This window comes from Barbus barbus (assembly GCF_936440315.1).
Source record: "Barbus barbus genome assembly, chromosome: 13".
NCBI classification, from domain to species: Eukaryota; Metazoa; Chordata; class Actinopteri; order Cypriniformes; family Cyprinidae; genus Barbus; species Barbus barbus.
Genome location: NC_136741.1, coordinates 18108977 through 18135311, shown reverse-complemented (window position 1 = coordinate 18135311; position 26335 = coordinate 18108977). Strand labels below are relative to the sequence as shown.

The window sequence follows — 26335 nt, the reverse complement described above, 5'->3', positions numbered from 1 at the left end:
TGTACAAAAGTTTTGCTTGAATTGGTTATTTTTTATGTTTTCATTTTAACAAGTTAATTTAGTGTGTTTGTTTTACTTTTACTAGCTTTTTATGTCTACAAAGTTTCATTTAATACAAAGTATTAATTTTTTTATATTTTATTTTTGGTTTTTAACATAATATACAATGCAAAGAGTATGAACAAAACGACAACAAAATGAGAATGAAATAAATTAAAGAACAAAAATAGTAAGGCCAACATATAAATGTTTCCATTTATTTTTATGTCAGTTTTAGCTATTCACTTACAGTGAATTCAAGATATACATTTGCTCCCTGGGAGTTGAACCCACAATCTTAGCATGGTTAGTGCCATATTCTATCAGCTGGACTAGTAAAAAAAAAAAAAAAATATAGCAGCGATGACGGGCCCAAGCCGTCAGCATACGCCACCCCGGTGGCATCGATAAAACGGTGCCCAGCGAGCACAAGCATCACAGTAACCCTCTGGCAGTTTGGTTTTAAGGGATACGGCAATTAAAGGGTTAATCCAAACCATCAACTCTGTGAAACACACACACACACAGAACATATAAAACTTTAAATTCTGTGAAAATTTATTTTTCATTGGTAGTTGATGTTAGTTAATGTATTTACTAATGCTAACAAATGAGAAATTATTATAGTTACCAAAGCTTTTAATGATTTATAAGCATTTTTTAATGATTTATTTTTCCATTAACTAACATGAATAATTTTTTCTAACACAAATTAATAAAGTAAAAAATATATTGTTAATATTTAATGTTATTTGTGAATTAACCAATGTTAAAAAACAACATTATTTAACTGTTGTTAATTTACATCATTAATAAATATATACCATTTAATGTTGATCAAAATCAATTCCAAAATGTGTTAATATATTATTAAATTTTAAAGTTTTATCTTTTGAACATGACTATTTTTCTAATATAAAAAATATTTTGTTCATTGTTAGTTCATTGTAAGTTCATACTATCAATGAAGAATTAACATGCTGTAAAATATATATTTCATTGTTAGTTCATGTTAATTAATGCATTCACTACTGTTAACAAATAGGACTTAATTATAAAGTGTTATCAAAACCTTTAATGCTTTATAAGCATTTTTTAAGGATTTTATTGAGATGTTTAAACAGACCCTCTCTCTCTCTCCCTCTCTCTCTCCCCCTCCACACTCACTGAACTCACACAGTCAGTCACCCACCCAGTCACCTACCGCAAACATTAGAAGCACAGAGACAGGAGAACTCTGAGTTTTTAAATTTTCTCCTCCGCATAGTGTATTGTAAATTCATGAAATTAATCACATATCCTCAGACTGTATTGTTCTGTGTATGTAATTTTTTATGAAGTGTTTGGAAGCTGCTCTTAAAAGAAAAAAAGAAAAGAAAAGTTTTCTCTTTTTTACTGTAACTTTAATAAATTGCCATTAAATCATCGTTCAAGATATCCTAAATCCGTCCGCAATTTAGCATCTTCAGTATTTTGGCATCATAAGAAAAAATGTTTGGTGTGATTTACGTGTTTCTGTTTGGAGGAGTATGAATTTGTTTACAGCCTGTTTAAAAACAAAACCCACATTAAAATAAATATAGCCGACTTCCTGTTGGTCGTAGCTAATGACTGTAAATTAGAAAGTTGTCCGGATTAATAAGAACAATTTATGTACCGAGTTTGGTGTCTGTAGCTATCATTATATATATATATAAACATTAATAATTATATACCATTTAATGTTGATCAATATTAATTCCAAAATGTGTTAATATATTATTACATTTTAAAGTTTATCTTTTGAACATGACTATTTTTCTAACATTAAAAAGATTAATAAATGCTTTAAAAAAATTGTTCTTTGTTAGTTCATACTACCACGTGGGGAAGTCGTGGCCTAATGGTTAGAGAGTCGGACTCGTAATCGAAAGGTTGCGAGTTCGAGCCCCCGGCCGGCAGGAATTGTAGGTGGGGGGAGGGAATGTCCAGCGCTCTCTCCACCCTCAATACCACGACTGAGGTGCCCTTGAGCAAGGCACCGAACCCCCAATTGCTCCCCGGGCGCTGCAGCATGGCTGCCCACTGCTCCGGGTGTGTGTTCACGGTGTGTGTGTGTGTGTGTGTGGATTTGTTCACTACTCACTGCTGTGTGTGTGCACTTGGATGGGTTAAACGCAGAGCACCAATTTCGAGTATGGGTCACCATACTTGACAATACGTCACGACAAACAGACAAACAAACAAATCATGGAAGAATTAACATGCTGTAAAAATATATTTTTCATTGTTAGTTCACGTTAATTAATGCATTTCCTAATGTTAAGAATTGAGACCTTATTTAATGATTTATAAGCATTTTTTAAAGATTTTAAAAAACAGACCCTCTCTCTCTTTCTCTCTCTCACCCAGCTCCTCAATCCACACAGTCACTCACACAGTCACTCACACCCCACCCCACCCCTCACTCAGCTGCAGGCTGACAGGGAGCTCTCACTCAGATGCAGGCTGACAGGGATCTCTCACTCAGAAGCAGTCTAAGAGCTCTCTGATAGTTTTTAAATTTTCTCCTAAGCATAGTGTATTGTAAATTCATGAAATTAATCACATATCCTCAGACTGTATTGTTCTGTGTATGTAATTTTTTATGAAGTGTTTGGAAGCTGCTCTTAAAAGATAAAAAAAAAAAAAAATTATCTTTTTTACTGTAACTTTAATAAATTGCCATTAAATCATCGTTCAAGATATCCTAAATCCGTCCGCAATTTAGCATCTTCAGTATTTTGGCATCATGATAAAAAATGTTTGGTGTGATTTCCGTGTTTCTGCTTGGAGGAGTATTAATTTGTTTACAGCCCGTTTTTAAAAAAAACCCACATTAAAATAAATATAGCCGACTTCCTGTTGGTCGTAGCTAATGACTGTAAATTAGAAAGTTGTCCGGATTAATTAGAACAATTTATGTACCGAGTTTGGTGTCTGTAGCTAAAACTAACCCCCTCATTTTTGACAAAAGGTGGCGCTATAGAGTGTCTCTTCCACGCCCGTTTATGAGCTTTTTCCAGTGTCTAACTATCATTAATACTGATATGTGTGTTGAGTTTCATGACATTCTAAACATGTTATCTGCCTCAAAATCACCAGAAACGAATTTTCAACTTTGACACGTTGCCATGGCAACATAATTTTAGATATCAATATTCCCTTCACAGTTTTACATCGGCCGTGTTTTGACATTATTCTGGTGAAGTTTGAAGCAAATCGAGGTAAAAGAAGATGCTGAATTCAAAGCATTTTGAAAACGACACACTTCCTGCAGCCAGTTGGTGGCGCTATAACTTTCAGTCATAATAGTCACATCTATCCGATCGGCATCATACAACGAACAAATCACTGAAGTTTGATCTACATCATACAATGTATGTGGACGTTATTAGGCATTTCCTGGGTCTCATTTTTCGCCATAACTTCATCGCCTCGCCACGGGCAAACCGTTCGACATATCAAAAATATCTTCGCAATTTAGCGTCCCCAATGTCCTGAGATCATGTTCACCGAGTTTGGTGGCAATCGTATGGAAATCCTCAGAGGAGTATATCAAATTCCAGAGCATGCGCTTTTTAAACAGCCCTGAATAGCCGACTTCCTGTTGGGCGGAGCCTAAGACATGCTGCACGGAAGTTGTTCAGCTCAATGAGTTCTATATGTGTACCGAGTTTCATATGAATACGTGCAAGTATGTGTGAGCTATACATCAAGTTTTCTGACAATTTTCCAGGGGGCGCCGTAGAGCCCCTGTGCCACGCCCGGGTCCCAGCCTCAGCGGCGTCCTAATGGCCGCAGGTTCCAATGTGCGTGCCAATTTTCGAGAGTTTTCGGGCACGTTAAGGCCCCCAAAAGTGCCCGGATGATTGAAATAAAAAATAAAAAAAAAAAAAAAAAAAAATAATCCTTAGAAGAACAATAGGGCCCTAAAAAAAAAAAAAAGAGGAATACTGAATACATAACCTTTGAAGTAAAACCAGAGGCTAACTACTGAGTGTGAAAGAAACTGTGTGAAACAAACACCATCGCAGTTCCTCTCCAGCAGCTGCTTCTTGTCTAATATAAACTTCCCTTTCCTCTCTCACTGTCCAAGCCATCTTTTGTCCTTGGCCGTAACTTTGAGGAAATTATGGATGTGACATTTAAACCCAGCAGCCATCTTGTGGCTGAATATTGATCAAGAGGCAAATAGACCGATATGGTGTTCCATTGGGAAATGAAAAGGGGCGGACAGGGCGGTCAGTCACAGTGCTTCTCATACTAAATAAAGTCAATGTCTTGTCATAATCCACCCATGTCACATGATGATACCAACAGTAAAAACCCTTTAAGTTCCTCTTTTGTATTCTGTGAAATGCTGACGGTACAAAAGCCCCATTCCTCAATCGCACAATCAAAATATGAAACCGAATGCAAGAAAAAAAATCCCCCTTTTTGTGCACGTATTGATTTTGAACTGTAAAAACCCTATTTTTTAGTCCAATGTCCTTTCTACAGCCCACTTGACACTAATGGAAAAAGAACAAAAATAGTACACTGATAAAAGTGCACATGAAATCTAGGGATGTGCGGGTCTAGTCGACTAAACGGTACAGCTCCTACTAGTCGACACTGAAAACAATAGTCGAGAGAAAAAAAAATAAATAAAAACGATGATTTTATCATTCAAATTACCATCATTTTAACGTTACATTTAAAACATTTTAAATAAGTTAAAATAAAACTTTTGAAAAAGAATACATATCAAAATATTGAAATATATAAATATTTTTAAAAGCGTATCTGGGCAGAAACTACATTTTTACCTCAGACCTCTCATGCGTTTTCTTCATGTCAGTTGCGGCGAGCTCAAAATGACCACGCGAAAGACCAGCAAGGTGTGGGATTTGTTTTAATTAGAAGGAGATGGAAAAGTTGTGTAAACTGCGTAATGTCAAATTGGCTTACAATAACTCTACTGGAGCGATGCGTAATCTTATTCAATACAGGCACGCATGCGTTAGCTTGGAAGCTAACCAAAGCCAGCAATGTCAATCTTTCATACGTCGCTGCGGTGCGTGATCCCATCCGCGCGATCTATTCTTCTAAACGAAGACCCAGTTCGGTGGTGCTGCGGAATTTCCAGGCTCTTTTCGAAACTGTCTGCTTGCTTGTAGTTATCTCTCTGCGTGCCTGTGACTTCAGTTCCTGCCAAGCGTTTTAAAAAAAATTTTCAAGTGCAGAATCGTCTAGTCCAGTCTTTCACCAGACCACATTAACGTGTTAAATTCACTGAACAAATGCGCATGGTCTGAGTAAGTAAAACTAGCATTCTTTTGTTTTTAGACAATATAGCCAACATGAAGTACATTTTTAAAAGCCATTTTAATGCTATTCCTTGATAAACGTTCCTATTTTTTTTTACTTTTGTTTTAATATGTTGGCTAACTTTATATGAAAATGAAGAATTCTGTCAGTCTATTGATTGATTTTCCATTTCTGCATTGCTCCAGCCGATCTGAATAAATAAGCTATGCACTGGTTTATGTTGAGTGTATGCTCTTTCTTTTTTTCTGTTTAACGACCGCCTAATATTAAATGATGATAACGCGAGGCAAGCATATGGCATAATCATGACCTATTTTTAGCAGAATTCATTGAGGGATTTGACAGTGTGATTCAAAGATTTAAGTATTTCAAGTGTAGGCTGTTATATAGACACACGCACATTTTTTTTTTCTTTTGCCATTTTTTGGGGGTTTCTAGCTTTTAGACTAGTCGGATACAAAACTTCTGTTTAAACGACAGTCAAATTAGTCGTAGCGCACATCCCTAATGAAATCACAGATGCTCTGTGTTACTGTAACTTTAACTCGTACTTTGCATTGACAACTATTCCCATCCAAATAGTTATGATGAAATGATGCATCACTGCTAAGAAAACATACCATTATGACTACACTCTATGTCCTCAGAGATGCATCAGAGGGTGTAATACTTTAGCACTCTAAATAGGTGGCTGTCCAAATACTTACGGCATCTCTTTGCAGCCTCCACGCACACGTCTTCCGCAGTGTGGCAGTCTTTGAAGTACTCGAGCTGGTGTGTGTCAGGCAGGTAGAAGTGGATTTCCAGTCCTTTCATTACAGTCGGAACGGTCATCTCTGCCTTCCTCTGTTTTTTCATCTTCCCACACAGTTGCCTGCCCAGCTCCATGACTGCTAGCTCTGGCATCCAGACACTGCAGGATAAACTGAGGTAACACAGAGAATTAGCCTATTGTTGAACTGTGGGTCCCTGCTTTGATGAGCAATGGTTTACTGTTTGTGAAATAACATACCATTTCCAAAAGGTTACATTTATAGCATCATACATGAATGAACCATACATTTTCACATTGATGTTTGAGCAATAAGTCGGTCAATGTAGGGTTGTCATAATAGCAATAATTTTAGTGTTGATACCAATAAAATTTCATGATTTTCAGTACTACAACAAAAACGATTATGCTCACACTCCTTTAAAAATAACAATAACTATGTAAATCGGAATAAATTAAAGCAACTGAATCAGAATGATTGCGATTCTTTAATTTATTTGTATTTAATAACTTTAAAGCTATTTTACTTATTAGAGAAGTATTTTTTAATCAAAAAAAGATTATGTATTTTCAAATAAACAATCAATTACACTACAGGTCAAAAGTTTCAGGGGCCAGTTGCATAAGCTTAGCCACCATGTTAAGACTGTGTCTTAAGAACTTGTTTGACCAAATAGCAGTTGCCAAGGGTTAATCAGTTTTACTTTTTCCAATACAAATAAGACATATCTACCTTTTAAAAAGTTATGACCAGTCTTGAAGAAAAAAAATTAGATGACTAACTTTTTAAGACTCGTCTTAACAGTTTATGCAACCGGCCACTGTGGTCATTAAGATTTTGAAAGAAGTCACTTATGTTCACCAAGGCTGCATTTATTTGATCAAAGATACAGTAAAACAGTAAAATTGAAAAAAATACTACCATTTTAAACAACCTAATTGAATACATTTTAAAACGTAATTTATTTCTGTGATGGCAAAGCTGAATTTTCAGCAGCCATTACTCCACAGTGTCACATGATTCTTTAGGAATCGTTCTAATATGCTGAATTTGTTCTTAACAAACATTTCTTATTATTAATGTTGAAACACAGTGATACTTTCTTTTGCAGAATTATTTGATGAATAGAAGGTTATTATAAATGTCTTTCCTCTAAACCATAACTGACTGCGTTTACATTAACAGCTCACCAAGACAAGCATTTTGACCAAGATGCCCATTTTGCCATTCATGTAGCTTGAATATGCATGTGATCATTTGAAAGCAAACGGTCAGTCAGCCAGTACTCTGTACTACTGATACTTTAGAAAGGCAGCGTCATTATAATTGTAACGGACAAAACTGGACTGGAGGGTGTTGAACTCAAATCTTGGGTCTAACAGCTGACCTCAGATGAAGACAATGGCAGTAGACAACAACAGATGATCACACACACACACACACACACACGAGTAACAGCAATATACCAACACAAGTAAATATGATGAAAAGAGATAAACATGTGGAGAGAGAAAACTGCATTTTACTATTTTTGAGCTCATTGTAACCAAACAAGACAGGCCTATGTTTTATTAATGCCTTTCAGTGCTGTTAAATAAAGTGGCTTTTTTAATCTGATCCCAGTGCTAATGAAATCTAGGCAACATTTTAATATGCCACAATTTGAATATTCTAATTATAATATGCAATGTCATGTAATGTGTTGTAATAACATCACTATTTGAATATTGAATATCCACCAAAACAAAACCAACCTACAGTCCTGACTGTAGCTGGAGACTCAATAACATCAACCATGGTATTACTCTTAATCAACGTAAGAACAACATACTTGATGTCTTCTCAATAGGTGCCCTCCCAAGAAGTAATTTAATTCAACCCCCCATTCTACGGTAAACATGAGGAAGGGCAAGATGAACAGTTCGCATCTGAATCAGATGGTTTTGACTCAGTGGATCTCCCTTCAGACCCTGTGGATCAATTTGTGTTTAGATGCCGAGATCCCTGCTGGCATGTGAAAGGGCTTTCCTGAGATGCAAAAACAAACTGTGCTGAAAAAGAAATCTAATTGGAACCAGTTAATGACCACATTTGTCTTTAAAGTGGCTTTAGCGAATTCAAGAAGCTGAACAAACTGAGACAATTGGTTTGGCTTTATGAAAAATTAGTATAATGAGATCACAAATTCAATCAACATTCATCATCATCTCACAGCCTGAGCAGAAAGTACTTTCAATGGTAAATTTTGCATCCAATTACTTTGAGCATTACAGGAATAGATCATTATTTTGTGTGTGTGTGTTAGAACAACTGAAATCATTTAACACTGTAATAGTGTTGGCTTAATGGGTTAAACTGATGTTTGTAAAAAAAAAAAAAAAAAAAAAAAACATCTAAAATGGACCCTTTTCACAAGACTGTGACGATGCGTTTAATGGTCATCAGCATCATAAATCCTCAAAAGTTTTTTTATATTTTTATTTTTTAATCCATGTAAATTTATAACACTATACTTCATTTTATATCACATTTGTATCAAATTACAAAAAAAACTAGTTATCGCTAATACAAGGGTGTTTCTAATGCCGCATCTATGGGAGGGATGGTAAATGTGACGTTGTTCTCTCTTCTGACTGCTGTTATCAGTCTCTGTTCATTTTATTTCCTTTTTTTGAAAGTCATGAAAACACTATCATGGAGTTTTTCTTTTCCTATTTGAGCAAATGGGAATGCAAAGTATATATTTTTGGTACTCTCCCATTCACTGCTTTTGAAGTTAACCCAACCGATGATGACTTCTGCTGCTGAGAAATCCGGAAATGTGAAAAAGGTCCATGCTTACAAAATGTATTGCACCAAAACATTTTAAATTTTATTTATTAGAAATATAAATGCATCAACCATAATTTAGTCCCAAATCAGTTAGCCCCTAGTATTGAGTGATTTGCAACTCTTTAATACATAAATAAACCACGTCTATTTAATTTGGCTTATTTCATTTTACTACTAATAATTACTTAAAACCTTACACATCAGAGTATTATTAAATTTAATTATTTCAATCCTTCCCAAATAAAAATAATGAATTTAAAAATGCAGACCCTAATTTTAAAAACGAATAGGAAATAAAACAGCTTATATAAATATTTCATTTCAGTTTTAGCTTATATAAGTATTTAGTAAAGATTTTAAAAAGGTCAAGTACCTCCTTCAGACCCTTGTTTGTACCCAGGTTTTGCATTTCAATAAGCATCCATCAGTCATTAACAGTGATTGATGTTCTTCTCTCTGCACTTATGCCTTTAAGCAGAACTTTGTTTTGGCTGATATCTCGACTTATATAACAGAACCATTATTGACCCCCTCAACCAGTCTGTAAAATGTCCAAACTTAGCAAGCTTTCCAGGGGTTTGTTACTAGCTTTCCATTTAGTTCCTTTTCCTTTCTAATGTTTTTACTTGCAGTTTATGAGAAGTTCTGCTTTTCAGATTGCTGTGAATCATGCCAGTTTGCTTTCTCATTTCCAAGATGCCATCCTAATTCATCTTGGGAACTTGGGAGAAGGGATAAAGTTTAAATTTGCTCTTCTGCTGCAAGCTGTCTCCACCTGCTTTTGTACGATTCACAATGCCATTCTTCTGTTTACTTGACTGTGGCCTCACTTCCTGAGGTGTTGACGTGTTGCTCTCTGATAAAGCCATGGTTAACACTGTTCCTCCACTGCTTTAGGCCCTGTGCCTGTTCTGCTGGTAGACCGCTTGAGTATATACGTCAAATGTGTGTAGGTGTGGGAACCTGCTGTAACTGTTTATACTGTTTACAGGCGCTTAATACCTCAATGAAAACCTTTTTCAAATGAACCTAAAACAGAGGCAAGTTTAGTTTTCATGGACAGCTTCCTTCGTCATGGAGATCCTTCTATCTACAGTACATCAATAGTTAAAGGTTATTGTATCTATATCACAGGTTAATTGTATTCTAGTCTTTAATTATGTTATTTTACCTGATCCTGTAATAATCTGTAGGCTTATGTCTTTTCATTTATGCAATCTAATTCACGCTGCTTTTGGGTTATTTTTCTAATAACTTTTCTGTATAAAGATGAGTAATTCATTCCTCTACAAATTATAAACAGTTAAACTTTTCTTAAATGTTCCCTTCATCCATTATATCAGGTATGATTTATCTATATATAAATACCTCATTTCCACAACTGTAGACAATCAAATATTCTGATATCATTCTTACAAAGAACCTTATTTGACCATTAACTGATGAGAAAACTTCAAGGCCTATATTACTTATTTAATTTCTCTTCAACAGTATTACATTTTTCTGTATTTTATTTTCAAATAAAAACATCTCATTCTGCAGCTTGCTATAACAAGAGCTATATCTCTTTCTGTTATGTTTTGACACGTATGGATTACGGAGACATAATGTGACTTGACTGTGTCATATTCTTTACCGAAAACTGCCTCTGGCAACTTAAATACCTTTTGTGGCATATTTCAAAACATTTAGTAGTTGCTCTTGTCATGTAGGCCTCATTAGTTCACAGTAACATGACCTGTTTCAGAACACCATACTGTGCAACACGTATTCTAAAGGGAAACTCCATTTGCAATGTTCAGCATTGGCCACACAAAGAACACGGTAAGATCTCACCATTTCTCTTTGCCCTCAGTTCAATATGACTTTTTTTTCCTTTTATTTTGGCATTTCTGTACAGACACCAGTCATGTCCTAAAGAGGCTCTTGTCAAGACTATTTAACCAACATCAGGATGAGAGCTTCAGAGTGATCAATACTCCACTTAAAATAAATGTCTTTTGACAAAGTTTTATCGATTAATTATTATGAAGCTGACATGGAATCTTAAGGGATGACATTATGAAATTATAAGTCAGTATAGTGCTGCAATTTAAATGGGCTTCCCAATGCAGGCACTATGGGAAAGAAACATCTCAATTTTGACAATTTTAGCAAATTATCAAAATTGACAAAATCTTTAGATAAGGTGTGGGGATCATAACTTTTTTGAAAGAGATGGGTTTTACTGTTATTTAAAAGGGATTCCCCACTAAAACCTCTATAGGAACTGAATATTTCTCACAGTCACTTTTGTCCATACTGGATCAGTCTACCAGTATCAAATTGTCCAGATGACGTAATCAAACAGTACTCAACTAAAAGCATTGTATTGTTGTGGTCCCTCTTTTACTTGGGAATGTTTACTTGAATTTTTTTTAATTATTGGGAATTTCACGTTTCTCTTTGAAATCGTCAAAAAATGTAAAGTCAAGGCAACTACAATTCAATAGCTGTACGTTAACCATTGGATTTCCTCGAAAATTTAGATTTTTATGAGTAGCCATCACTCAGTTCTATGATCATTTTAAACAGTTTAATCAATTAGAAAATGTGATCTAATTGAATTGGTGTAATTGGTGCTGACACCCATCATACTCAACAGAGTACATTAATTCAGCAGTAGATATAGACCGATTATATATGTTTCAAAACTTCACACTTCATATAGAAGTTCCAAAACTTCACACTTCAGTAAATAGCTTTTAAATCACCATCCAAGTTATCAAAAAAATATATAATTAAAAAAACTGCCCCCCCCTCACAAAAAAAAACAACCTTTGCATAAATATAATAACACTTATATTGTTGTTAAAGAAAAATATATACATTATTTGTTTGCAATTCTAGTATGCTGTATGTTTATTTATTGTTGTGAAATTTTGGAATAAGCAATCTTCTGCATAGCAGTTATGGGCATAAAAATAATCAGCCTCGGTCTCTCTCTGCAAAGCACATCAAATATAATGCAACCCCAAACACTTTTGTTCAGCAAATACACAGTTTGTGATAAGTGAACAAGCGTTCAAATTTCAGTCACAGCAGGAACAAGTTTAACCATTTAACTACTGTACAGTCAGAGAATGACAAAGACAAAAAAAAACAATGTCAATCTATATCAAGTTAGAAACAATAACACCAAATACCAGAGCTAAGGATTTTTCTTAACACTTAAATCGCGACGGTTTAACTAGGAGCTAGTATGCTTTAAAAAGTAACTTTGTTATTTTACAAGTAGCCTCTAAAACATCCATTATCAGTTTTCAGTCAGACAAAGATTATAATCACCAGTGATTGTTGACTGATGATGAAGAATGTTGACTGATTCTGGACTATAGAAACAGATGAGTTACTTCTTGTACACTTTAATCGACATGTTAAACTGACAACAAATCGTCAAACAACTTGATATTTACTAACATCGCACATAAAAAGCACAGAAAAGAGAGACATACAACCAGACCCCCAGACATATAGTGAGGATGTAAAGAGTTACGGCCCTCGTCCTTACCTCGCCAGGCAACGCTACTTCCGTTTAACTTCGATCATTACAGACGTTTGAACACTTCCTCTTGGTATTTTGTTGATGTAAAGCGCTCGTTATTTAACTCCAAAATGCTCTCCGATAATATAAAGTTTATCCCACGAGATTTATTTTCAAAACAAACTTCACTTCACAGTAGTACAACCGTGTTTAAGTCTTCGCGATCAACTAACCTTTCCTGTCAAGCGTCGACCACATTCCCGAAAATAGGGTAACGACGAGCTTATGTCACATGCCTCCTATTGGTCCATCCGGCTGTCAATCAAATGCGGAACCAATGACATTAACCCTTAGGCGGAGAGAAAGCTAGTGGATTTTTGTTATGGCTAAAGCACAGCATTATCTCTGTTTATAGTTAAGACTAATTACTATAATGCATGCGATTAAACTCTAGCTTTGAATGTTAATCCTTTGTGTATTGCTGTGATGTAAACATAAATCTATAAATTGCCCAAAACATTAAATTTATACATAGCCTATATTTTTTCACCAACTATTCAAATGTTTTGAAAATGATTATAAAAATACATCTTTAAGCGCTGACTTTACCTGAGGTAAATATTGCAGTAGCATTAAAAATATGGATGAAATTATGTCCATTGAATGGTGTCACATAACCACTTTAAAAGGCTTGTTACAACAATAGATTCACATATTTAAATAGTTACTGCTTACTAACCATTATTAGGCTATTCTTCTCATTCAAAAGTAATGCTAATACATTACTGCCCTTATATATATATAGGCTAAACAGTAAAAATATGATTTACAGAATCATTAATAATAAATGTATCCATAATTTAGACTACAGAAATATTTACATTAAAAAAAATTACTAATGAGGTGTTACATTTCATTACTGTTGTTTTTTGTCCATAAAGTCCTAAACCTAACTTCATGAAGCAGCTGTGTCCGTTTTACAGGTAGCCTACTACAGTCTCTGTGTTTTAAAATAGATATCGGCAAAACACAAAGCCCTCTCTGGAAGGTCTTTAAGACCAAGAGGTTTAATCCTGCCATGAGGGAGGGACTTCCCGTCCTCACCATCAGATGAGTTGCCAGAAACTGTGGGCTGCAGTTTCACATGAGGGCTGCAGAGCACACTGGTACAATGTAGCAGATCAATAAGTTCAAAAGAGGTTCGGTAGATATAGGCTATGAAACAATATTTGACTTGTTTGTATTGGAGTTTGATAGGTTTTAAGAGTAAAATTATAAGTACAAATGCTATTATTAAATAAAATTTGGTCTATACAAACATTTCCATATGTCAGACATGTTGTGATTATTTGCAACATTACACATTTATGTCAAATAATGGGGGGGGGGGGGGGGGGCGGTCCATTTGGAGACTCCTATCTTTGGGTGAGTCAGGTTATAATTGGTTCGTGTCGAGTCTACGTGCAACACTGCCATAAGCAGTCATCTAAAGACTATAACGCGTTTTTCATCTGAAGAAAGACTGAAATTTAGCAGAGGCCGGGAACAAACAAATATTTAGATAAGAGGATTTTCCAAATACATGTAAACATCAAATTGAAAACGACCCAGCTCTTCAGATGAGAATTTTTTTTCTTAAACTTTTTTTAAACATACAGTTGTATTTTGCATTTTCATGTATCACAACATTACAGAGACCACTTACTCATCTTGGTGTATGATTCTAGAAATCTTCAGATGACTCAAAGAGTTAAAAGGGGTGGTGTAACACGGGGCAACTGGCAGAGGATAATGTCTAATTTATGGGTAAATTTCTGTAATTATATGTAAAAAAAAAAAAAAAAGTTAGAATACACTTATACTATATATTTTAAACTTTTTGGGTGTGCATCCAAATGGTATGGACATAAAATGTTTTCAACAACTTTATTATAATTTACACATTATATATACTTTGATATTTATTATATATAATGATTTTCAATATAACCTTCTAGAACTGAGAAATTGAATTTCTTCCTCTGCAGAAACAATTTTAGTTGACATCTTGAGCTTTTCAGATATTCCAAATGTTTTGGGGTTTGGCCATGAAGTCTTTCCCTTCATGGATTTAAATGTCTGACATCACAAATCAGCCCAATTTTATAGAAACAGAAAAAAAACAGGTATTACATTTTTAAACTTCTATTTGATTGATTTTCAAAGTGTTTCATGTAAGTAAACATCTTTTTCTTTTTGTAGTACAAGTTGCCCTAAGACAAATGTTAATGTATGTAGAAGGATGGGATTTTTTTCCCTAGTTCTACTATTTACTCAATTTGCATAATAAATAAGGACGTACAACTAATGTTGTAGTAACTTGTGTACATTTTGTAATCTTTGAAAAACACAGAAACTTAAGTATGTGCAAAGTCTGATTACAAGTGTCTTTAATAGAAGAGGACATTTCTGTGCAAAAATTCCCCTTTAAACAGATAACTCCTTAATTAAACAAATAAGCAGATAAATTCAACATGTATAGTATGCACAAAATACAAAGCACCTTCATAAACTAAAAAAAAATTTTTTTTATCATATCAAATGTTAAAGAGGATACATAAAAATTTTTAAAACATTTACTGAAATGCAAACTTAAATGTTGTGTAATTTTCTTTATAGTCCTGATGTCTACATCTAGTGAAATGCAAGTAATATATTTTAAAGTTTTTTTTTATTATTATTTCCCAAAAACTCTGTAATGTCAAAAACTTTTTGCTAGATCCTAGGAGGATAGTTATACTGATTATACTGATGACAGCAACCATAATATGCATACTTTCATATATAAAATTAGAAGGCACCCAACAGTTTGACACAGTTTATTATAATTCAGTACAGATTTCTCTGCATTTATCTTTATTGTTTTGCTTGTTTTCTCGTTTTATTTATTTATTTATTTTTACCTCTTTTTCACCTGTAAAAAATCTTTTTGTGAGGCTAGATGTCAAGATGGCAGCCATCCTTCAGTTATCACAGTACTGTACCTTTAAGATGAACAGCATCAGCACTGTGATAACTGAACCAGGGCAGCCTGTCAAATCAAGCAGAGCCAGGGCAGTAGTTCTTCACACATCTTCTTGTCCATGTTCACTCTGGGATAACAACAGATTGTGATGTTTACTGTTTTCAAGATATAACAATCAATATATAATATAGGCTAAATAAACTTGACATTTCCATCTGTGTATATTATAGGAATGAGTAGATGCAAACATTTTATTATTAAACATAACTTGTACAAAGTAGAAATTTTAATGCCATATTTTCATTGGATACAGATGTCATCTCCCTATGTGACAGCAAGAGATTCAATACCTTCGTTTTGAGCTTTAATCATTCATACACACCACCCCTGTGACGGCAGACTTGTTATGGTAACTTTGACTCCACCTTCTATACTTTGCTCTCGTATTTGGCATGGGCTTGGCTCCTCCCACATCACCCCGCAGACCCCGCCCACAACATCCCCGCCCTTCGTGCGAATCTCTTCTTGTAAACAACTCCATCAGCGCGTCGTATTTGGCATCTCAGGACAGTGGAAACGCCTGCCAAATTATGACAAAACATCTGCCTAACATTCCTCTAGTGGCTGTTTAGGGGAAAAAAGGGAAAGATAATCATTTGGGTTAAAACGGGAATACATGAGCTGTTATAGTGTGTTGCGACTTCTCATAGAAAAATGTTAATGGTTGATAAAAGTGCAGTTTTAAACAGGCTAAAGTCATTTATGTTAGGAACATTCGAGCAACATAATTTATAAATGAAACTATACTAAGCCTGTTAGAACGTCATGAGGTCAGTATACAGTCTACCATCAATTATACATAAGTTATTACACGATCATACGTCATATAATATCACAACAACTATTGAAAATATACTGCGTGTATATCAGCAGCTGCTATGTCGATTGGTTTATTGGTCTGATATCTTGTGAGTCGTCTTATTGTACTGATGCGCGCTAACGCCCAACAGCGCGCGCACACCCCTCTCATGGCAAAAACAAACACCACATACTTCTAACGTAAAAACATTAAGATAATTACACCATCACAGGTAGACATATGTACTATTCTACCGAATGCAAAAGTACTTACCTGCATTTTCAACGCTGAACTCCCTTGTTTACGTGAATATTTTTAATGACGCAGCAAGCCTTGCAGCGAACAACGTGATTGTCGCCATTTTTTGTTGTTATTGAAATCTTCAAGCCATGTGACACTAAAATAACACGCTTCCGGGTCCTGACGCTCAAAGTTCACCACTTTCTTTAGTGCAGAATTGCGTTATAGAAGGTTTAAGAAGTCGATTGATTTTGACATTGCATAGCCGACGTGAACTGTGTTGAATGTGTCTCATGTTCTGGGAAATAAATGTTTGACATGGGATAGCGGACTATCAGGGGCTTTTAACCTTTTTGTCTCCAAGGCCACCTATGTAAAATATTTCCTGTGGAATTTTTTATGTAACGAGGACATAGCAGCTTGTTTTTACACGTTTTATTCACAGAAACAAGTGTCAATAGAAAAAAAATATTAACCGATAAGTTTTGTAATTGTAAGGAGTCGATGCTATTCAATAAAAAACAACAGTCGTTGAAGCGACGAATTAAAATATGAAATGTGTCAGTTTAGATCAAAGTTGTTTTGTGCGTGTTTAGTATATATTTAAGACAATATATTTTGTTACAGCTTTTAGATGATTTTATGATTTTGCAGCCCAATTTGCGCAATGGCTTCAGTATGTTGTCAGTGGCCCATTTATGAAGAAAACAATGCTGTGGCATCTGCGGAATTATTCCACCAACATCATATAATCACAGTCAACAAGTGTATCATGTCCTAAATCAGACAGGGGGCAATATCACACCAGTTTTACACATGTGTTGACAGCTTGTCGCATGTGAAGAGAATAACAGTAGCTTGTTCCAAATTACTATATTGCCAAAAGTATTGGGTCACCCCCTTCTAATGAACAGGTTTGACTACTTTAGTAATTTCCAGTACAAATCTTAATGTTTAAGCATATAATAATATTCTAGAGAACTGAGTGCTTCTAATTTTATAGCAACAGTTTGGACAGAACCCTTTTCTATTCTAACATGACAGTGCCTCTGTGTATAAGGCAAGGTTCAAAAAGAAATGATTGATTCAGTCAGTGCGGTGGTCTGCATAAAGCAAAGTCCTAATCCCAGTTGAACACCTCTGGTGTGACTTTAAATGCAGACCTTGAGCCGAAAACTCATCACCAAACACCAATGACTTGTATAATGGTACAGTCATTTTAGACACTTTCAAAACTGTTGCAACAGAGATGGAAATACAGTTTTTATATACGTGAATTATGCTTCCATCTTTGTTGCCACAGTTTTGGAAATGCCTTCTTCTGTTCTAAAGATGGGTGTGTCCCAATACTTTTGTCCATATAGTGTATATACAAGTCATTGTGTTTGGTGATGAGTTTTCGACTTTTTCTGTTAAATATGCACTTTTTTTAAATAAAATGGCACATTTGTGCACAAGTAGGCTACTTAAATTGGGACGCTCAAAATTTTCTTCTGGAAATAATAGAATGTGTCTCTGACTCTCCAAATAACCATATAAGGAAGCTGAAAGTTGGATATATTTCAGCAAACCCTGTTTTTAACTTGCGGCAAGTAAACAGACAATCACAAACAGATACGGTTCGCCTGAGGTATCCGTAGCAACACCCCTGATCTGTTTTGGCATAACAGTAACGCTTTAATTATTTATCACTTAATTGTACATATATATTGTAGACCCCGCCCTGGAGGTCCACTCAACAGATGAGAAATAGACTTTTTCAATTAAAAACGTGAAAGAGACAAGAGTTTGCTGTTAATCAGGAAGCCTCTGTGTTGTTTTTATTAAGACTATAGCATTCAAAGCCATAAAACAAATGCAGCAACAAGAATAAATGTATATAATATACATATATATATATATAAACAAACACAAATAAATACTCAAAACTCAAATGCAACGTTACTCAGGTGAGTATAAGTAAAACACATATCAACTGCAATCACACACTGATGGGTAACCTTTTTACACTATAACAAGAATGTCAATACATATATAAAATACTTTCTAACTTTTTATGAACTTGACTAATTTGCTCAATTTATTGTCATTCACTAATGGACTAGTATTCCATGGCATAACATCCATTTGAAAATAGTTATGAATTAACTTTTCAATAAAAACACATTAATTAGACATTAAAACATTTGAATGACAGGTTTTCTCTGATATGTAATCGTTTTAACTAATCCTTTTTCAATTAAAAAGTGAGAAGAGTTTGCTGTTAATCAGGCAGTCCTCTGTGTTATCTGAAGGGTTGCCACGGCAACTCAAACTCTCAACTGTCACCCAGAACTTAGAAAATGCAGTTTAGTACTCATTATACATCTTAACGTAGTGGAAAAATATGATACATGTAAATACTACACATGTGCAAACTACAACTAATATACAGTATATAGAAATACCACAAAATTCTTGTGACCCAAATTCAATGTGTGTGTGTGTGTGGGGGGGGGGGGGGGGGGGGGGGGGGGGGCACATACATATTACTAAATATTTAGCTTACACCATTTAGGATATTTTATGTAGTGCGCTGCAACTAAATACTACAACGACCAGACTCCTATGCGGTGCGGTTACAGCTTGTGCATATTTTTCAGTGCGATAAAATAGGGCGTTTATGTTTCTCCTCCATTCATTTGCAGAGAGGGGACGCTCGCGTCCTCATAAAGAGCAGTAGGCGGTGCGTCCGCGAAAGGCTTCTGTGACAACGGGCTCCGCTTCACCGTGGAAAGAAGAGTTTATTAGTGCAGTACTCTGTTGGGTGAGTAAATTTGTTTATTGTTTTTGTTCGAGGTCCCCGCCCTTCATTCTGCACTGAAGATCTGCTTTAACATTGTAAAATATGAATTGTAATTTTAATACTAACTTACATTAAATAAGTGCATGAGTTGCATGATTTCACGTGTAATGCTGGACTCGTTTGTTGTAAACAGGGCAGTTCAGTGAGGAAATGTCCAAGTTATTCCGGGCTGTTATCATGGGTCCACCAGGCTCGGGGAAGGGGACCATATCGGAGAGGATCGCGCACAGTTTCGGCCTTAAACATTTGTCCAGTGGAGACTTTGTTCGAGAAAACATCGCTGCGAAAACTGGTAAGTTACGTGCTCTTGAAGAATGTGCAAACTTTAAATTTCCTCACGCTTGTTAGCTCTGGAAAGCCTGTCGATGCCAACAAGGTTTTAAGACACAGCCACTGTAAAACAGAAGGGATTTGTTGATCGTATGAGGGGGGCGTAACCACTGTTGTGGTTTATATGTGAAGATTAGAGGTTTATCGATTCATTAACTTCAACATTTGGTCCTCTCAATTTGAAATATGTGGTTAGTATAACCTCGCACGTCATGATGTGTGAGTTCATGTGAGGTAAATGTCTTAAAAGTTGCCATGCTGGCAAGATGCCACTCCACATTTCTGTTTGATTGCTATGCACCTCCCTTATTAAGACTTCAGCTGGCATTCATACATGTAGATAAAGACAGCTAATCAACATATTGTATACTAATTAACATATTACTTAGAGTAGGCTTTTTATTCATGCTCAGTAACGTTAACATGGTTGGCAAATCCTTTTAGTATAAAGCCTTAGGTTAAAGAGAATGTAGCTTTTTCAAGAGAAAATTATGATTTACGTAACTTTTTGTATTAACACACATTTTTCCCATTTATACTAAACTTATTTGTGCATTAGACTTTGAAAACCAAAGAAATACACTAAAAATCAACAGTTGTTGCAAATTGTGAAAGGTTGTAATTTGTGTAGTGACATTTGGACGTTTATCGTATTTTATTATTTGTATGCTTGCAGATAAAATGCTAAATTAAATTATTGGGTGCCAGTGCCTCAAAACTCTCATGTGACTGTTCCAATCATTATATGATTAACACTCTAGTCTAGTTGCTGGTTAAAATCATATGATTAATAATTCATTTGTTTCAGTTAAAGTTTGTGTGTGCATTTCAAGTATGAACAATTGAAAAATGTAAATCTTATTAGCTTCCATTCTTGAAGAAACGTCATAGAAAGCAGCTTATTAAAGATATGTGTAAAGCCATAGGTTTGATGATTAGTATGGAAGATATGTATTCTGCATTCATTGTCTTTTCTGCAGAGGCTGGTGTTCAAGCGAAGGCATATATAAAAAAAGGATTGCTGGTACCAGACCATGTCATGACACGTCTTCTGCTGCCTAGATTGGAGGAGATGACCAAATACAGCTGGTTGTTGGATGGTAAATCCCATTTAATACTTTATTTGTTAAGACTAAGCTAAATCTGTTTAGGGGAACTCTAGGGAACTTTCATTTCTTCATTCAACAGAAACTCAAAACAGTCTGTAGTGTAGTCCTTTAATGCAGGACTGTAAATATTAACCCTGAAACTCCAAAGGCTAATCTTAAAGCTTAATATTAATGTAGACTAACAAAACAGTAATTACACACAGTCATAAAATAATGAAAGCAGGTCCCCTACTGACAAGTCTATAATGATACAAAACACTGTAATACCCTGCACCCAATAAGGATGTAGTATTGCAACACTTGACGTTTATGCATAGTTGCGAAACTACATATTGCATCTAAAGTTGCATTTCAAAATAATATTTATTTATAACCTAAAGCTAATATTGTAAAATGTTATAATCAAATAAGAAAGGAAATTATTCATGTGAATAATCCATTGTGGCCTGTATTCAAGTATTAGAAGTAATTTTATGCATCTCCTTCCAGGTTTCCCTCGAACACTAGCTCAGGCTGAAGCCCTGAACAGTGCCTGTCATCTGGATGTAGCCATCAGTCTCAACATTCCTCTGGAAACACTGAAGGAAAGGCTGCGCCATCGATGGATACATCCACCCAGTGGCAGAGTGTACAACATGTGCTTCAATCCTCCCCGCGTCCAGGTGAACATTTTAGTCTTTCAGCTAACTTTGGCAAGGTTCCTCAAAGTTACAAAACATTCTTTGAGTAATGTTAACAATGTTTTTTCAAAGTTATCTGGTTTTTAATAATGTTCTCAAAATGATGGCATACAAATGTTGTTTATACATTGCTCATGGATCATTTTTTTCTGAAACGTTTTAGCTGGTGGTAAAGCTTTTTTTGTTGTTGTTTCAGAACGGTCGGAGACCATTCAAAAGTAACTTTACCATAATGTTTGCAAAATGATCAAATGGAATGTTCTGAACCAAAAAAAACTTTTAAAAACATTTTGAAAAATTAAAATGACTGTTAGCAAAATAATCTTAGAACATATTTTTGGTAACAGGGTATGTAGTAACATTAAAATAGCTAAAAGTTAGTTGGTTTTGAAAGAATAATAAATGTGAAAACAAATCTCCATTTCCTTATGCCACTGTTTCTGAAAAAAAAAAACACTTTGTATTATTTAAACTCCTACTACTCAGTCCTATCCCTGATTTCTAAGGAGCAAGCATTTCTATGCACTGGAATGATTTGGACAGCAGGGCAGCATCAGAAATGCATTGTAAAACCTGGTAACCTGAAACTGTTACCTTACGTAATTTGACTCATAAAAATAGTTTTGTTTGTGTAAATCAATGTATTTAGGCTGATTTACTGATGTTAAATAATGCTTTTAACTGGAATAAATCCCATTAATTTAGATGTTACATGGATGACTCCCTGGGCAGTGTACTTACCGCTGAACTAGGCAGTGGATTGAGACACAAATGTCTCCCAATTTGTGAGTGCGAGTTGTGTGTTCACACTGAGTAACCATAGTGAGAATGAAACAACTTTGTTCAAATGGAAAACAGTAAATGCTTCTGCATAGTAGAATTTAAATTTTCCGTTTTAAACTATTGCATTAGTCCCAATGTTAAAGAACTCTGAACCAGCTAATAAAGGTCTTTGAAATTACTTCAAAATTACAACCAGGTGTTTTGAAGCAAGGTTGGATCTAAACTCTGGCCCTCTTGGAGTAGGACTTGGTACACCCCTGTTGTACGGGTTTATTTCACAAAAACCTAAAAGTTTTTTTTAGCTGTGTTACACTGGTAGCTGTATCTCTTAAAGGAATAGTTCCACTTAAAGAAATAGTTGACCAAAAAATTAAAATTTGCTCACCCTTAGGCCATTAAAGGTGTAGATGTGTTTCTTCATTGGAAAATATTTGAAAAAATTACAATAGTTGCTCAGCAAAGGATTCTCTGCAGTGAATGGTACCGTTGGAATGAGAATTTAAACATCTGATAAAAACATCACATTAATCCACGTCTATTATTCCAGTCCATTAATTAACGACCAGTGAAGTAAAAGGCTGCGTGTTTGTAATGAACAAATTAAGATGTTTTTAATTCACTTCAAACCATTACTTCAGGGCTAAAATAAAAATATAACTCCTCTATCCATAATATTCCATAAGTAATAAGTCTTGTTTGAATTAGGAGAGATGCACAGGTCAAGCACCATTTTACAAGTGAAAACAGCCCAAAATAGTTTTAAACCAATATGTTGGCGAGTGAACGGGGATGATGTTTTTTACTGGAGGAAGGAATATTATGGATTATGGACCGGAATTTGACCAGAAGTGACAGTTTAAAGATTAGTAGCCTTTATGATTTGTTTCTTACAAACATGCACTGCAATTAAGTTAAAGGGTTACTCCACCCCAAAATGAAAATTCTGTCATTAATTACCCTCATGTCGTTCCAAACCCGTAAGACCTCCGTTCATCTTTGGAACACAAATTAAGATATTTTTGATGCATTCTGAGAGCTCTGACCCTCCCATAGACAGCAATGGAATTAACACGAGCAACGTCCAGAAACGTAGCAAGGAGATGCGTAAAATAATCCATGTGACATCAGGGGTTCAACCGTAATTTTACGAAGCTACGAGAATACTTTTTGTATGCAAAGAAAACAAAAATAATGACTTTATTCAACAATTCGTCTCCTCCGCATCACCGTAGTGCCATTTTGGAGAGTATCCACTGAACGCAAACTGCGTACGCTGTACTGCAGGGATAGGCAACTTCGGTCCTGGAGGGCCGGTGTCCTGCAGAGTTTAGCTCCAACCCTAATCAAACACACCTGAAGAAGCTAATCAATGTCTTCAAGATCACTAGAAAATTACAGGTAGGTGTGTTTGATTAAGGTTGGAGCTAAACTCTGCAGGACACCGGCTCTCCAGGACCGAAGTTGCCTATCCCTGCTGTATTGTATCAGCCGCACCACACGGATGTTGATTGTGGTAATTCCATTGCTGTCTATGGGAGAGTCAGACAGCTCTCAGAATGCATTAAAAATATCATAATTTGTGTTCTGAAGATGAACGGAGGACTTGCGGGTTTGGAACGACATGAGGGTGAATAATTAATGACAAAATTTTCATTTTGGGGTGGAGTAAACTTTTAATTATGTTTTTATCAGCTGTTAAAACCCTCATTCTGAAAGTGATTCTCCGTAGTGAAATCTCAATGCAGAGAATCCATTAGTTAGCAAGTGATGTAATGCTAAACTTCTCCAAATCTGTTCTGATGAAGACATAAACTCATCTATATCTTGGATGGTCTGAGGGTGAGTAAATTGAGTTTTGGGCAAACTATTACTTTAACTGCACCCTACTGAGATTAAAAAATATATTGTCCTCTGCTTTTATTATTATTATATCATCCTTCTCGTAGCTTGTACTATTCTGGGCAATGTATTGCTCCTTATGATAAATAACTTGTTGCATTTATTCATTTAGCTGACGCTTTTATCCAAAGCGACTTACAATTGCTATATATGTCAGAGGTCGCACGCCTCTGGAGCAACTAAGGGTTAAGTGTCTTGCTCAGGGACACATTGGTGTCTCACAGTGGATTCGACCCCGGGTGCTTTGGATAAAAGAATAAATATAAACATACACAATCAAATCAAAACAGTTTTGCTAATATCTGTTGTGTTTACAGGGGATAGATGATATCACAGGAGAACCATTGATTCAACAGGAGGATGACAGACCAGAAGCCCTGGTGGCCAGACTGAGACACTACAAAGATGTTGCCAAACCTGTCATAGACTTTTATAAGTAAGCTCACAACTCATAAGAATTACCTCACATTTTGAGTCTCACCAAGTCTCACCCAGTATGCTTGTAATGTCCTTCTGTAACTCTGATTCAAAAAACTTGTTCCCTTGTTTACTAAAAAACATTGTAATTCTATGTTAAAGGGCTAAAGGCATCCTGTACACATTCTCGGACACAGAGACAGATCGGATCTGGCCAAACATCAGCACACTTCTCAGCACAAAGATCCCCATCATCCAATCAGATGCTCGATGTGCTTCAACTCACTGAGGGAATCCTCTGACAGTCTTATATCAAAGACAACGGTGTGGCCTCATCTCAGAGGAATTACTAATTGACTACATTTGGTTTCCAAATATTCCATGCATTTTTATCGTCGCAACTTGTCCATTGGTAGTATAGTATTATTCTTAGGGCTAGCTTTGATTATTTCTGTTCCTGAAAAGTTTTCATACATTTGAAGAACTTGTTCTCTGCTTTTAGCATTTACTGGAATCTGGGAATCAGTCGGGGTAAAATTAAACTTATATCTTACAAGTACAATAGTTCTAAAAGTGTTAATGGTTACTAGATTTCAACTCGGAGTGCACAAATTGTATATAGATGTGATTAAATCGCATATGAATAATGAAGGGTAGACGGATGTGATATTGTGTAAGGGAATGAGACACTGAACTGTTCAAGCATTCCAGTGAGATTGAATTATTTCTGAAGGCGCTTTATTTTATATAATCTCTGCCTGTGATGTTTGCCTTTCTTATATATTTCATAGTAGTGTTACCATTCTCCTATATACCATAAAAAATGCTATAATTATTTTTTATGTGTTTTACAAGCTCTATAATCCAAATATGCCAGATATGCATTGGAGAACTTCAATTCCGTGATCTGCTGTTGTGAACACCAGGCCTTATTCTTTGAAATACATTGATCGAATGTTTAACTGTTAAAAATGAAACCAATATATGAGTAACACTTTTAGCAAATGGCGATATATAAGTATAATGTGATAAAATAATCCTATACCATATCAGATCTTCTTTAAACACTGCCTTCTTTTGTAAATACTGTTCAGCATTGCGTTTTTAAGAACCATATCTGGGAGAGCCGTTGATAGAAAAGAATCTAATGGAGTTAACTGTGACTGTTCAGCCAGAACAACAGTGATGCTTTTATTTTTTGTTTTTTGTTTTATCCAGAAGATTAAAACGCAGACTATATCGAAAACCACAGATTAAATTACAATTAGATTAAATTTTTTGTCCCTGAAACATAGAGAAGCTGAAGGAGTGTTAGGCACACATGACTTTATAGTTATCAGCCTATATTTATTTCTCTCTGTTTATTTTTCTTTTATTCTCTCTTGCTTCCTGTTCTCTCTCCCATGTTCTTGTTCAATCTATGTCAGTCTTACATACCGGACAATACGGAATGGAAAACACTCAAAATATCTCCACACCTTCTTGTTGTGCAATACCATATACAAGAATTTACATGCCTGAGCTTTCCTGTTTTTCCAAAGAAAATAAACTTATTTTCGCAGAAATGTTGAATGTAGTCTTTTGATTTGAATTGAATCCTTATTATTAATTTTCACATAAATTTGTCTTTGGACCACCACAAGTGGTATAATACACATAAAAACTTAAAGA

The 26335-nt window shown here is 35.3% G+C and overlaps 2 protein-coding genes across 3 annotated transcripts in view; one reads left to right on the top strand and one right to left on the bottom strand.

The window, feature by feature from the left end:
- LOC306879141 (tyrosine-protein kinase JAK1) overlaps positions 1 to 12788 on the bottom strand; it is a 42914-nt gene extending 30126 nt beyond the window's left edge. Inside the window, exons 1-2 of the mRNA XM_079431883.1 lie at positions 12526 to 12788; positions 6078 to 6295 (exon numbers count right to left, since the gene is read on the bottom strand). Of these exons, the coding sequence (XP_079288009.1) occupies positions 6078 to 6276 (199 nt within the window). The 5' untranslated portion in view covers positions 6277 to 6295; positions 12526 to 12788. The remainder of the gene's footprint in view (positions 1 to 6077; positions 6296 to 12525) is intronic.
- A 3225-nt stretch (positions 12789 to 16013) lies between these two features.
- On the top strand, positions 16014 to 26234 carry LOC306879142 (adenylate kinase 4, mitochondrial-like). 2 transcript variants are annotated; one of them, XM_079431884.1, is made up of 7 exons: positions 16014 to 16332; positions 19289 to 19407; positions 19580 to 19738; positions 20757 to 20876; positions 21375 to 21547; positions 24565 to 24683; positions 24827 to 26228. In XM_079431884.1, exons 3-7 carry the CDS (start codon positions 19597 to 19599, stop codon positions 24951 to 24953), a joined length of 681 nt encoding a protein of 226 aa, XP_079288010.1. In that variant the 5' UTR covers positions 16014 to 16332; positions 19289 to 19407; positions 19580 to 19596; the 3' UTR covers positions 24954 to 26228. The 2 variants fall into 2 exon arrangements, with proteins under 2 accessions (XP_079288010.1, XP_079288011.1); XM_079431885.1 differs by lacking the exon at positions 16014 to 16332 and adding an exon at positions 18933 to 19213 and having other exon boundaries at positions 24827 to 26234.
- The last annotated feature ends 101 nt before the right edge of the window (positions 26235 to 26335 follow it).